Source organism: Piliocolobus tephrosceles, chromosome 13, assembly GCF_002776525.5.
Source record: "Piliocolobus tephrosceles isolate RC106 chromosome 13, ASM277652v3, whole genome shotgun sequence".
Lineage (NCBI taxonomy): Eukaryota > Metazoa > Chordata > Mammalia > Primates > Cercopithecidae > Piliocolobus > Piliocolobus tephrosceles.
In genome coordinates this window covers 31300561-31315661 of record NC_045446.1, presented here as the reverse complement: position 1 = coordinate 31315661, position 15101 = coordinate 31300561, and the positions used below count along the sequence as shown (strand labels likewise).

The following is a 15101-nucleotide window of genomic DNA, read 5'->3' as shown; positions in this document are numbered from 1 at the left end:
TCCTTAATGTTATCTATGTTTAGCTCATGGGAAAAAAAATGTTCTTGAGAACTGGCCATGTGTGAAAATATTCAAGTTGAGTATCCCTAATCTGAAATCCAAAGTGTTCCAAAATCCAAAACCTTTTGGGTGTCAACATGATGCACAAAGAAAATGTTTAGTGGAGTTTTTTGGAATTTGGACTTTTGGATTAGGGATGGTGAACTGGTAAGCATGATGCAAATATTCTGAAATCTAAACAAATCCAAAATCCTGAACACTTCTGGTCCCAAGTATATTCAGATAAGGGACACTCTATGTGAGAACAAGACAGCAGGTGGTTAAAGGAATTTCCACACTTAGGTTGCTTTCCAGAGAGACAAAAGTATTAACAGGATCTTAATCTGCCTCAGATTTACTGGGGAGCAAATGCATTCATATTTGAGGATTTCTAAAATGTTGGAGGCTGAGACGGGCAGATCACAAGGTCAGGAGATCGAGACTATCCTGGTTAACAAGGTGAAACCCCGTCTCTACTAAAAAAATACAAAAAAACTAGCCGGGCGAGGTGGCGGGCGCCTGTAGTCCCAGCTACTCGGGAGGCTGAGGCAGGAGAATGGCGTAAACCTGGGAGGCGGAACTTGCAGTGAGCCGAGAACCGGCCACTGCACTCCAGCCTGGGCGGCAGAGCAAGACTCCGTCTCAAAAAAACAAAAAAAAATGTTTTTAGTTAGCACCAAAAAAGACCAGGAAAGAGTGTGTGATTAATACATTTAGTAAATACAAGATGACTTTTCCTCGTACTGACGTTTATTTTTAAATGGTATTGGAAAAATAACATAAAATAAGTAGTTATTGTAAATAAAATCTGAAAGGAGCAGAGGAAGCATGTTTCTGAATCCTTTTATTTTTTAAAGGACTTTTAAAATTTCAAACTACAAAACGGATTTCATACATTCTGCCATAAATAAAAACAAACAATAAGGCAGGACTCTACATAAGCAAACCAAGAACAATTGTTTTCAGAAAATGTGATAAAATGCTTTACAATCATAAGCCATCCAGTTTTTAAAATAAAACTGTTGAAAAACTCACAAATCTTCAAGCGGCACATACAAGACACCCTTGAAGAGGGAACAAAATGTGGTTCTGCCATTTTGTATTGTTCTCACATTTTTGAAAACCTAATTTTGCTTAGAGCATAGGTCTGTTCCATATTCTAAAATTCACACAGGTTGGTTTGTTTTTTCTCAAGAACCATATGATAGAGGCACCAATGACAATACAACTTTGTTTCCAAGAACCTTGTAACAAAGCGTTGTCTCTTTTAAACATACGACTTGAGGCAAAAGGAATCCTGGACAGGAGTTTTCTGCAGAGGCGTTTAAGCCCTACCGAATCCGCTTCTGCTGCCGTGCTCTGTAAATGTCATGAACAGGGGGGACAACGGCTCCCTTTTCTTCATCTTCATCTGAATCCTCGTTGGGCCTTTTGACGGCCTTGGTGAGTACTGCATTACTTTCCACAGGGCCATTGCCTTCTACAGCTAGCTCTGGGGCCCCACCAGTAATGATCCTCACAGCTTCCTCAACAGCTGTTAAAACAACAAAATGTAAAAACATATTCCACTATGAAAGGGTATGTATGTTCAACTGTGGACACTTTATAGTTCATTTCATAGCCTACTAATTTAGCAAAACATGGGATAGTACTACTGATACTAAATAATGAAAGGAAAAGACAAAAGCTGCTGTTAAAACTAATAATTTTCATAAGCCAAAGTACATGTTCACATGAATAGAAAAGATAAACTTTTATGACATTTTACTTAGTGGAATTCAATATGAATAAGCCTCTCTCTGCCAAAGAGGGTTTGGGTAACTCCTGGGTTTCACTGTACTTCAAATTGGCTGGCTGGTTTCAAAAACTTCAGTGGCAGAGAATAATAATCTCTACTGCTTATGAGACAACAATATGGAACGACACTCTGAAATGGAGCTTCTGTTACTTACTATTTGGTATCTTGCATCTTCGGAAAATTTCCATCAGTTCATCTACTTGTACGAAAGGACCCTATTTTGACATGAATAAATTTTAATCCCAGTAATCTGACAAGTTAAAATAGCAGTAACTTTATACACAATTACTGTAACCCACAGAGCCAGTATCTACCGTGAAAATAAGTGAACAAACCTGGAAACAGATAGGAGGAGGGAGAAGTTTCATTAAAACAACAGCTGCAGGAGGGACTGGGAACACTCCACCAGGTACAGGGTGTAAGCCTGGAGCTGTGAGAAAAAGAAAAGTATGAATCAAGTGGGATGGAAGAATTTCTACACAGAGCTAAAATCAAGTGACTTGCACATAAAGATCTTCCATGTCTATGCTGCTTTGTTCTGGACACTGAAAATACTTTTAGGGCTTTACCAAACCAAAGTGGGTGAGACAGAGCAGTCTCAATGCCATGGCCACTGCGAGGCAGAGAAGTAGACAAGTGACTTTGTATAAGACAATCGGGGACTGAACTAAAGTCAGTTTTTGTCAAAGACTGTTTCTGAGTTACACAAGTCATTTGTTTAGCAATCCTTTTTCAAGTCAATTATTCAACAGCATATTTAATCAGAAGGGCTTTGTTCAAAAAGAATCTACAGAGGCTACTAACCATTAGTAAGTGAAGAAACCAAATTGTATCAGTGAAGAAAGTTTCCAGCTGTTCAGGTAAAAAGCTGTTCAGCTTTTTTTTTTTTTTTTTTGATACAGAGTTTCGCTCTTGTTACCCAGGCTGGAGTGCAATAGCAAGATCTGGGCTCACTGCAACCTCCACCTCCTGGGTTCAAGTGATTCTCCTGCCTCAGCCTCCCAAGTAGCTGGGATTACATGCATGTGCCACCATGCCCAGAAAAATTTTGTATTTTTAGTAAAGACAGGGTTTCACCATGTTGGTCAGGCTGGTCTTGAACTCCTGACCTCAGGTGATCCACCTGCCTTGGCCTCCCAAAGTGCTGGGATTATAGGCGTAAACCACTGCACCTGGGCATAGCAGCATTTCTGAAAACCAAGTATTACTGCCAAAATGGGTTCCTGGAATCTAGATCATTGAAGTTTTGTTTTTAGGACATTCTTAGTTAATCTATTTCAACGATTAAAGCTAAATCACTTGTCATAGTGACCCTAAGTCTAATAATTAACCCACAATTGAGAGGCCATCTCACTTTACCCCCACACTTTGGATTTAAATCAACAAACAAACCGAGGTCTCAGTACTGGATCTAAAGTCATGGCTTACGTGCTAAATGTCGTGGCTGAAATGGAATCATCTGCTGAGTGTCTGGTTTAGGGTATTCTGGTTTTCTATCCACTTCATCTTTCAGAACAGGCACTATAGAAGGAGCTACAACTGGGTCTGGAATTATAGCTGCTAGCTTAGCACGGGAGACATCCTGAAAATGCAGAACAGAAGAATCCTAAACCTGAAAAAGGGACTACTAGAGAATAATCGTGCAGTTCATAACCTTGAGGATACAGTGTGAATATCTGGGTTAAAACCACAGGAAGAAAATGGAGACGGATAAGCAAGGACTCTAATGATGGTAAAGATTGTTACTCAACAAGGAAAGCTATTTGGTTCTAAGACTCAGTGTATTATAACTTTACCCCAACACAAGTCAAAAGTCATTAAACTCAGTGTTGCCAGGTAGGACATTTGTAGGACAGATACAAGTTTTTTTGGGTAGTCATAGCACTGGGAACTAAGTAGAGGTCAGGATAATTTGGAGGAAAATTCAAGATTTTAGATCTTCTGACACCTCATTAGAATTGAACATCAGTTTCATTAAACGAAGCTGGATTAAGTGACGTCCTGTTTTGTGAAGGCATCACACAGGTTAAGATTTTGCTAATGCAATGAAAAGTTATTTCCAATGTACTATTTATTACAGGGGACAAGGAATATTTATTGAGCAGACACTATTCATCAGGCAATTTTAGCCATTTATTCTCTCTTTGATGAGGCAAATAGCAACATCTCCGTGTTATAGAAGGGACTGAAGCTATTTCCCAGGTCACACAGCTAATAAGTAGAGAGAGGAGGATTGGGAGGGCAGGCCTCTCTGACCTCAAATCCATCCACAGTCTTCCTTTCAGTACACTAGCATTGCCCTGCCAGGGCTGAGACAAGATATGCCAAAGGGAGCAATACAGTCACCTATGAACAGAGGCCCTATCTCAGAGGAGCTCCTCTGCTCCAGGCAACCCAGTGTCACTCTGTCTGTCTAGAAACAAAATAATCCCTTTTTGCCACCAACGAGGGATATAAAAGCATTCCACTTTCTCAAAATTTGTTGAAATGCAGTTGGTGACATCTGGTATTAATTATATAAGCAAATCTAAATGGTAGGCACATTAGGTATCACTTTTTAAAAATCTTTCTCACACAGAAACATATACACCATACCACTCACCATAACACACAAAAGCACATTAATCCTTCCCCAAAAAACAAGAGTAGAAACAGAAATATAAGATGGAAAACATCATATTCAGGAAGTAGTTCTACTCCTGAATACTTGCTATTTTCTTTTTTTTTTTTGAAACAGAGTCTCACTCTGTCACCCAGGCTGGAGTACAGTGGCACTATCTCAGCTCACTACAACCTCCTGGGTTCAAGCAATTCTCCTGCCTCAGCCTCCTGAGTAGCTAGGATTACAGATGCCCACCACCAAGCCCAGCTAATTTTTGCATTTTAATAGAGACGGGGTTTCACCATGTTGGCCAGGCTGGTCTCAAATTCCTGACCTCAGATGATCCAGCCGCAAAGTGCTGGGATATTTACAGGTGTGAGTCACCACATCTGGCCACTATAAGATCTTTATTTTCTGTTTATTTGTATTTTTAAATGTTTTTTTGTTTGTTTGTTTGTTTTGAGGCAGAGTCTTGCTCTGTCGCCCGGACTGGAGTGCAGTGGCCGGATCTCAGCTCACTGCAAGCTCTGCCTCCCGGGTTTACGCCATTCTCCTGCCTCAGCCTCCCCAGTAGCTGGGACTACAGGCGCCCGCCACCTCGCCCGGCTAGTTTTTTGTATTTTTAGTAGAGACGGGGTTTCACCGTGTTAGCCAGGATGGTCTCGATCTCCTGACCTCGTGATCCACCGTCTCGGCCTCCCGAAGTGCTGGGATTACAGGCTTGAGCCACCGCGCCCGGCCAAATGTTTTTTTTTTTAAGACAAGGTCTCACTCTGTCACCCAGTCAGGAGTGCAGTGGCTTGATCACGGCTCACTAAAGTAGCCTCAGCTTCCCTCTTGGGCTCACCTTGGCCTCCCGAATAGCTGGGACCATCGGCAAGTGCCACTACACCTGGCTAATTGTTGTATTTTTCCCTCTTTTTTTGGTAGAGATGGGATTTCGTCATGTTTCCCAGGCTGGTCTTGAACTCCTGGGCTCAAGTGATCCGCCCGTCTCAGCCTCCCAAAGTGCTGGGATTATAGGCGTGAGCCACCATGCCTGGCAGATCTTTATTTTAATTAACTGCCTTAATTTTCATTTTCATCTTGGAAAAGTTGAAATAGCCTTTTCTAGCAATGGCACAAAGTACAGTAAGTCCCTCACTTAACATTGTTAATAGGTTCTAGGAAACTGCAACTTTTAGAGAAATGATGGGCTAGGCGTGATGGCTGCTGCCTGTAATCCCAGCACTTTGGGAGGCCAAGGCAAGTGGATCCTTTGAGCCTAGGAGTTAGAGGCCAGCCCGGGCAACATGGTGAAACCCCATCTCCACAAAAAAATACAAAAATTAGCCAGGTGTGGTGCCATTTGCCTGTAATCCCAACTACTTGGGAGGCTGAAACAGGAGATCACCTGAGCCCAGGGAAGTCAAGGCTGCAGTGAACCATGATCTCACCATTGCACTCCAGCCTGGACGACAAGAGTGAGACCATCTCAAAAAAAATAAAAATAAAGAGAGAGAAACGATGTATAGCAAAACCAATTTTTTTCTTATCAAGTTTATAACAAAACCATGTTAAACACAAAAACGTTATTTGAGGACCCGCTGCATATCATTTAGCTTAAAGTCAAAGTTTCTAAGAACCTATCAGTAATGTTAAATGAGGACTTACTGTAGTCTTAAAATATCTTTGACTTTTCATTGAGAAGCAGTTAAAACTAGAAGAAGAAACTAACTTATCCCTGAGCAGTAATCCTATGGTTCATACTAGGAATCTGCATCTGGCACAGAAATAGGGCTTCCATTAACAAAAATGTCTGAATATCAATTATGGGTAGTTTTTTCTCAAAATATTTTATCTGGATCAGACAGAGCAAGACCCAGGCTAAAAGGGGCTGTGAGAAAAAGGAGAATGATGGTCAGGAACATCCTAAAGGTGGTTGGCTTAAAGAGATCAACCAAGGACTTCTCTGTGAATTTCCATCTTAGTCTTTGTTCACATGTCACAGAAAGATTAAGAGATGATGTAACGGTTTTCTTAGCAAGGGATGTTTCTGGGGCTTTGTAAATATTAATCTCTCCCTGTGGCCCGAACAGGTTCAGTTGCCAGATTTGTCTTCTTATGACTCAGTAGTCTCTATAGAAGAGTTCCATTCATAGATGAGTTAATTCCCCCAAAGATCACTGAAGGAGCGCTGTTTTAAGAATACAAATCCCTCAAGGAACTTTATGGATTTACTAAGCTGTAATATTTCTTCATTATATCTTACAAAATATGCAACAGGAACTATATTTGGTTTAAGAAATTGGTCAAAATATATTTATCAATTTGATAAGAACTATTAGAAAAAAAGTAATAACTAAGGTAACATTCAGATTTCTTTTGTTTTTCTTCCCTCCACACCCCCTCCATCTTGCCCACCAGATATAAGATATAAGGCACTGACAATTTCAGGGACAGAATGAAACTATTAAATCCCATTTCAATTCTCATTTTGTACAGCTACTCTGACACTCAGCATTTCCTAAACCCAAGGAAAATCTCTGAACTTTTTTCTTGCTTCCTGCAAATCTATTCTAAAACTAGATTAATTCACATCTCAGAATTTAGAGTGCAGATTATCAATGAACTCCTCTAAAACACTGGAAAAGTGAGGACATTCCACATCTTGATCCTAAGTACATACCTTATAACCAAGTGCTTTTAATTCACTTGCAGAGCAAGGATATAAATCCATGAACTTGTATCTATCTACTAGTAAAGCCGTTTCTTTCCCTTCATACTCTTCTTTGAATGCTGTAAACCGTCTTTTCTCCACCTTGAGTATACTAGCTAGATCACCAATATTACTTTCAAATGCTAGAAATCGGGCCCAGATTTCTCTGCAAGAAAAGAAATACAATTAATACTTTAATTATTCTGAGTTTAGGGCAGGGAGTTCATTTACAAAAACGCCTTAAGCTCTCTCTTTTTCCCGTAAGTTATAAAAAGTGACTTTTTATTATAAAGATTTTTAAACTATAGAAAAATAGAATAGTATAATGAATACCTATATACCACTACCTATATTGCTAATATTTTGCCATATTTGCTTCATCTTATTTTTGCTTAAGTATTTCTTTTCTTTTTTTTTTTTTTTTTGAGATGCAGTCTCGCTCTTGTCCCCCAGGTAGGAGTGCAGTGGCATAATCTCAGCTCACAACGTCTGCCTCCTGGGTTCAAGCAATTCTCATTACTCAGCCTCCCAAGTAGCTGGGATTACAGGCACCCGCGACCACGCCCGGCTGATATTCGTATTTTTAGTAGAGATGGGGTTTCCCCAGGTTGGCCAGGCTGGTCTCAAACACTCTACCTCAGGTGATCCACCCACCTTGGCCTCCCAAAGTGCTGGGATTATTGGCGCGACCCACCGCGCCTGGCCTGCTTAAGTATTTCAAAGTAAATTATAAACCTATCACCTCAGTATTTAAGCCCATTTTTGAGTTTTTACTTATTTAGTATATAGCCTCTTCTTTGTGGTCAACATGAGAGACTTACCTTAGAGAGGGTAAACTCTAGGTGGAGGAGCTGGAAAAGGAACCTAGACAGATTTCTAATTTCTCCTGAATAATGTGGCTTCATTATTTTGTTTAAGTGGCAGGAATTATAATGTAGAATACATTCTTCATCTAATATATGAATAAAAATATACTCCAAAAATATGATTACTCTATTGTTTCCCATTAATGTGGATCACTGGGGACAAACTGATGCCTCATCATTGTTCTAACAGCTAAAATTAATGCTCTGAGACTGCTTAAATGTCACTATGCACCTTTGTACTAAAGTAATATATTAAGTACCTCTTATATACCAGATGTGTGGCTGTCACAAAAAATCCTACATTACTGTTAATAAGAAAATGAGGATTGGTATAGCTATGAAATTTGCCATCTAGTTGGCTGAGCTGGATATTGAACAAGACTCCAAAGCCTTACTATATTTCCACTGTACCAATCCACAATGTTGTTCCTCTGTATGGTAAAACTAACAGAGACAAAACCGTAAGTCAGAGACATAATATGTAAAACAAACTTTCAATATACAAGAAGAGTCTTTGCTTTTGAGTAAGGGAGGTGAAAATTTCAGAATGCCTAACATGTTAATATCAATTTCTAGGGAGATATATGTGTGTGTGTGTGTGTGTGTGTATGTATGTATATATACATATATATTGTATTGTGTATCTATTATATATGTGTATACATACACACACACACATACATCTCTCTCTCTCTCTCTCTGGGTTTTTGTTTTTGTTTTCTCTTCAGACAGAGTCTCACTCTGTCACCCAGGCTGGAGTGCAGAGGTATGACCATAGCTCACTGGAGCCTCAACTTCTGGGCTCAAGCAATCCTCCTGCTCCCACCTCTGCCTCCCAGTATCTGGGACTACAGGCATGCACCACCACACCCAGCTAATTTTTAAAGTTTTTTTTGGATAGATGGGGTCTCACTATGTTGCCCAGGCTGGTCTCAAACTCCTGGGCTCAAGTCATCATTCCACCTTGGCCTCCCAAAATGCTGGGATTACAGGCATGAGCCACTGATTCTGGTTAGAGATATATAGTAAACAAGAAAGATGATAATAAATTGCTATGGCATCTCTTAAAAACAATTCTAATCACTGTGCGGAAATTTAAAAATAATCTTAAACAGGTATAAAAGTATAGCTGATAGGTAAAGTAAGTCTTGAGAAGGAAAGGAAATTTCTCTTGAAACTCATACTCAAGCAAACATTCACCCCATAGACACAATTCAGGTAAGAAAGCTGTCTTTAGAACCCGACCAACAACTTTTCACAATGGCTTACCCAGACTTCTCAGGAGGAAGGCTTCCAGATGTTAAAACTCGTTCAAACAAAACTCGGGTATTATTGTCCTCTAGGATATTGAAAAATATTTTAAATGTTTTTTTTTTAATTCACTTTTACGATGCAACAATATTTTCATATGCATTATCTCACTTCATCCTTACAAAAATCCTATGCAGAAACGTTAACTATTATCACACTTGGTTTTTATAGATGAGGAAACTTGAGCTTCAGAAGATTAAGAGATTTGATCTGGCTCTTGGTGATTGAGTGGCAAAGCAGTAACTGGAAGCCATGTTTTCTTCCCTTCTAGTTCAGCCCTCGTCTACTATACTGCAGCTCTAATGCAAAACCATTTATAACAGTGCTGTCTGAACCAGGTATCCCATTTGCCTTTTAAAAAAAATGACAAGTACATATCTGCTGACATTAGTCAGACTACTGCTATTTTTTAAATACATTGAACGTGGAAGGATGGCAAACTCAAACTTAATTATTTCTAAGTTGAGTTTTTTATTTTGAGGTACCAGGACTATGCTATATTTAGCTACTTTAACTCTTGCAGAGGTACAATATCTAGGTTGGCAGGTAAATATGGAAATGTAAATGAATTAAGAATTGTTGACAGAGGTATATTAAATTTTAAGAGTCTTAGGAGGTCCTCTGTAGCTGGAAGTGGGAAAATGACACTTTTTGCCTTCTTGCTAAACTCTAAGTTATCTTTTAAAACTTAAGAATCTAACAGTAACAACCATTGAATCTACTACTAACAACCACTGAATTGTACACCTAATGGATGGACTTACAGTATACAAATTATACTTCAATGAAGCTGTTCAAAAGAAAAATTAACCCAGCAGAGGAGTTGTTTTTTATTGCCCGAGGGCAGTTATTCAGTTTATTACATGTCCATATGCAAAATAAAACCAAGAAATTAAATATATTAAACCAAAGAAGATGGCACTATTTTTGTGGCTTCTATCTTCAATTTAACGTATTATACTTTAAAAAATGTTAAACAAATCTACATTTTATCTTTTTCTGTTTTATCCCAAGCTTTGCTCCAGGCACACTTTTTACCATTCCACAGAACTTTCACACTGCCGCCTACATGTTGTGCTCTCTGCCCGGAATAATGCATTTATCTTTCTTTACCTGGGTAAATACCACTCATGTCTCAAAATCCAACTCATGTGCCCTTGTCTATGACACCCTCTAGAACACTGCTGTCCATCAGCAATATAATACAAGCCACATGTGGAATTTAATAAAAATGGGTAAAAATAGGTGAAATTAATATATTTAATCAACCAAATATATCCAAATCTTATCATTTCCACATGTAATCAATATGAAAAATTGTTAAGATAGTTTACTTTTTTTTTTTTTTTGTCCTAAGTCTTTGAATTCTGGTATGTAGTTACACATTTACACCACAACTCATTTTGGCCTAGCCACATTTCTTTTTTCTTTTTTGAGATGGAGTCTCGCTCTGTCAGCCAGGCTGGAGTGCAGTGGCGCAATATTGGCTCACTGCAACATCTGTCTTCCAGGTTCAAGCGATTCTCTGCCTCAGCCTCCTGAGTAGCTGGGACTACAGGTGCACGCCACCATGCCTGGCTAGTTTTTATATTTTTCAGTACAGACGGGGTTTCACCATATTGGTCAGGCTGGTCTGGAACTCCTCACCTTGTGATCTGCCTGCCTTGGCCTCCCAAAGTGCTGGGATTACAGGCGTGAGCCACCGCACCCAGCCCAGGCTAGTCACATTTCAAGTTCTCAATACCTAATAGTGTAGTGACTACCATAATTGTGCAGCATAGCTCTGTAACTTAAATTATACTCTCTTCTCTGTGCTTCCACAGTACTTCACTCAGGAATCTATTACAGTATTTAGCACATTTTTAATGATCACCACCCTCATCATAAATAGTTAACATTTATGGAATAACCACAACATTCTATAAGTAAGTGAAACACATGCAAAAACTCATTTACCCTCTCAACGATCCTATGAAAGGTATTCTTATTATAACTATTCTACAGGTGAGAAAACTGAAATTTAAGATTATACACCTAACCTCAGAACTATGCTACAATGAACCATCAAATGATGATGCAATTATATTTACACATTGGATTCCCCCACAAAAATGTTCTGGTGAATCCTATTCATCTTTGTATTCCCAGACCCTAGTAACCAGAAGGTAATGAATAAATGTTTCATGGATGGATAGATGAATGAAAGAATCATCTAAGATACTGATTTTGGAAGACAATAATCCTAACACCAGATATCCTCATTTTAAAAAAATAAAAATATACATACTAGTAACTATTCTAAAAAAAAAATCAGGCAAAGCAATTTAAGATTGATGAGGAATGTTAAATGTCCCACTATCTCATTTTTTGGAGTTAAGTCTTTTTCCCAGAATGTAGAATCATTAAGCTGAAATACAAAATCATATTTCAGTTTTATTCTTTTATATTATTTAGATAAATAGAATGCTTTTTCTGAAATATTAAAATTACTGATTTATACCTATGATATCTAATTCTATAATCATTTACATGACACATAATTGCATATTTCTTTAAGTCAACTTTTAGTGATGTATTTATTTTTATTAATTTATTAATTTATTATTTATTATTATTATTTTTTTGAGGCAGAGTTTCGCTCTTGTTGCCCAGGCTGGAGTACAATGGCGCGATCTCGGCTCACTGCAGCCTCTGTCTCCAGGGTTCAAGCGATTCTCCTGCCTCAGCCTCCCCAGTAGCTAGGATTACAGGCGCCTGCCACCATGCCCAGCTAATTTTTTGTATTTTTAGTAGAGACGGGATTTCGCCATGTTGGCCAGGTTGGTCTCGAACTCCTGGCCTCAGGTGATCTGCCTGCCTCGGCTTCCCAAAGTGCTGGGATTACAGGCGTGAGCCACCATGCCTGGTCTATTCGTTAAATGTGTTTTAGAGACAAGGTCTTGCTCTGTCATCCAGGCTAGATGGAGTACAGTGGCATGATCACAGCTCACTGCGATCTCCAATTCCTGGGCTCAAGTGATCCTTCCAAGTATCTGAGACTACAGGCATACGACACCACACCAAGCTAAAAAACCAACTTTTATACTACATCTTTTTTTGTTAAGAAATTACATATTGTGGACTGCAGTTAACTAGACTAAATGATATACATATATGAATTACCTAGCACAGTGCCTGGTACACGGTAGGAACTCAGTAAAGGATGGCCAGTGTTATTCATACAACAGAATAGGGAAATAAACACTAAAAACCAAAATGTTTCATTTTGAATCTTTTCCCCAGTACCCTCAAAGTGTTTTACTTTACTATTTGGGCATCTTTTGAGTTTGAGTTTTGTTGGCTAGAGGGTTTTTTGTTCGTTTGTTTTCCTTCCAGGAAACAGGAGATGATTTGCTCAGAGTCATCAGAGATGAATATAAACAACTCTATGTCTCCTGACTCTGACTTTGAAGCTTTATCCCACTACTGATGGTACTTTACTGTAAAGACAGTTCTGCAAAGTCAAAAAGCATCTACCATTGCTCAGTAAATATATTCATCGTTATACTCCAGTATTTCTTGAGTGCCTAACAAGTGCCTGTCTGCTATGTCAAAATTATAATACATTCAAGAAGGAAGAAATCTAGCAACATAATTTCAGATGGTTTAATATTAAGTAACCATTATAGATTCTAGAATCAACCTACCATTGAGGTGAGAAAGATAGTCAATATAGGCCAGGACATACTCTGGAATGTCTCCATACTTTTTTAGCCCCAGCTCAAAAATCTTAAAGGCAACAGATTTGTCCTACAAGTAAAGAAAATAAAGTACAGATTTCCATGAAATGTCAGATAAAATACTTAAAAGAATATTAAAATTACACCTAAATATGACAAAATACATAAGAATTAAAACAAAATCATGTTAAGTAAAAATTGCTGGGCTAGAAACTATTCAAAGGAGTTTAGTGATTAGAAATCACTAGTCATTAATATAATGATTAGTAAAGCATGAATTAGAAATATAGTGATTAATAAAGCATAAGTTAGCAGGTAGTTGGGGATTTGGATGATGCTCCATATAATTTTACACAGATACACTTAGACTGCCTTTACAAAATAGAGCAATAAAAGCTTAATGACAGAAGCTAAAACCACCTTTTACAAACCTCAGATGAAGGAAGTTGTTTTACCTTTACACTGCTATTTCAGTATTTACCTTACTACAGTAATATTCCATGAGTGCTGCAGTAACATAGACATGGTGGCGGGTTCTGGTATCTTCTCTTGCTTTTTTAAATATCATTCTTCCAGATTTGATGCCTTCCGCTCTCCGTGCAAATTTCATATATTGGATATATACCTATGCAAAAGAAAATATTTGTGTTCTATAAGTTAGGCAGTATGTTTCCTGTATAAGAAAGCAATCCTCAATACCCAATAAATTAGAAAGTAGGAATTTAGATAATATTCTATTTAAATCCACAAGCTAATTTTTTTCTGGTATTAAGAGATACATGCAAATTAATTTGTTTTTTATTGAGATATAATTCACATACCACAAAATTCACCCTTTACAATTCAGTGGTTTTAAATATATTTACAAGGTTGTGTAATCATTACCATTATCTAATTCTAGAATATGTAAAGTTTAGGAGTGAAAAGTGTGACACTACTAGAACATACTCCATTAATCAATGACAATATCTAAAAAACTCAAGAGTTGGTTTAATACAAGCATGTTTTACAATACATATTTCTTGTTGAGACAGAGTCTCGCTCTGTTGCCCAGGCTGGAGTGCAGTGGTACGATCTTGGCTCACTGCAACCTCCACCTCCAGGGTTCAAGCCATTCTCCTGCCTCAGGTTCCTGAGTAGCTGGGACTACAGGTGCTCGCCACCAGGCCCAGCTAATTTTTGTATTTTTAGTAGAGACGGGGTTTCACCATTTTGGCCAGGCTGGTCTCGATCTCCTGACCTCATGATCCGCCTGCCTCAGCCTCCCAAAGTGCTGGCATTACAGGTGTGAGCTACCGCGCCCAGCCTGCAATACATGTTTAACTTCGTATTTTCTTGGTTTCTTTTTAAAAGCCCACTACTCTATTTTCCAAACAATATATAATAGAACTTCATGGATAAACGATGAGCCATTTTATACCCAGCACCTACAGAATGTCCAGTACATCATGAATATGCAGTTTTGTTTAATGAACAAATGACTAGTAGGGTCCTGGTTTGCTCAGTTTTGATAATGTCTAGCTATGTTTTCCAGTTTTGATGGATGGATGAATGGATGAATGGATGGATGAACTATGAGTTCCTCAAGAAAAGGAATTTTATCTAGTTTGTCATTATGTTGCTGGAGTCTAGCACAATGCATAGACTTCAGCAATATATTTGCTAGATATGTTTGTGGAATGAATTATAAGATGATGAATAAATGTAGGAATTATAGCAGTGGAATCCCAATATAAATCATTAACAAGAAAAAGTAGTGTAGCTACAATTGACTTGAGGCAGACGGTCTAAAGACACACCCACAAGCCTGTCCCCTTCCTCTCCCAATGGGAGAGCACAACAGCACTTTTGCACTTGGGGCTTTGAAAACCACTATGATAGAGCAGGATTTAGAATAAAGTGAGTTTCAGTCTAATTTCTTCCCAGGATGTTGGTTTGTCCTGCCTCATTTAAAAAGAAATATTTATTAAGCAACAATTCTGTGGCATAGTGGCTTCAAACCATGATCACAAAGAAAGTGTTAGAGAAAGTGCCTCTGTATCTATTTTATACTGCTGCATTAAAAAGA

At 38.4% G+C, this 15101-nt stretch overlaps 1 protein-coding gene across 2 annotated transcripts in view; it reads right to left on the bottom strand.

The window, feature by feature from the left end:
• Window positions 1–867: 867 nt before the first annotated feature.
• The window catches only part of CSTF3 (cleavage stimulation factor subunit 3), a 78376-nt gene continuing 64142 nt past the window's right edge, over window positions 868–15101 (bottom strand). The window contains exons 14-21 of one of the 2 annotated variants that reach the window (XM_023185563.1): window positions 13515–13658; window positions 13001–13103; window positions 9273–9342; window positions 7108–7303; window positions 3266–3419; window positions 2173–2267; window positions 1992–2052; window positions 868–1573 (exon numbers count right to left, since the gene is read on the bottom strand). In XM_023185563.1, coding sequence (XP_023041331.1) covers window positions 1371–1573; window positions 1992–2052; window positions 2173–2267; window positions 3266–3419; window positions 7108–7303; window positions 9273–9342; window positions 13001–13103; window positions 13515–13658 — 1026 coding nt within the window. In that variant the 3' untranslated portion in view covers window positions 868–1370. The remainder of the gene's footprint in view (window positions 1574–1991; window positions 2053–2172; window positions 2268–3265; window positions 3420–7107; window positions 7304–9272; window positions 9343–13000; window positions 13104–13514; window positions 13659–15101) is intronic. The other variant, XR_004228436.1, reaches the window with a different exon arrangement.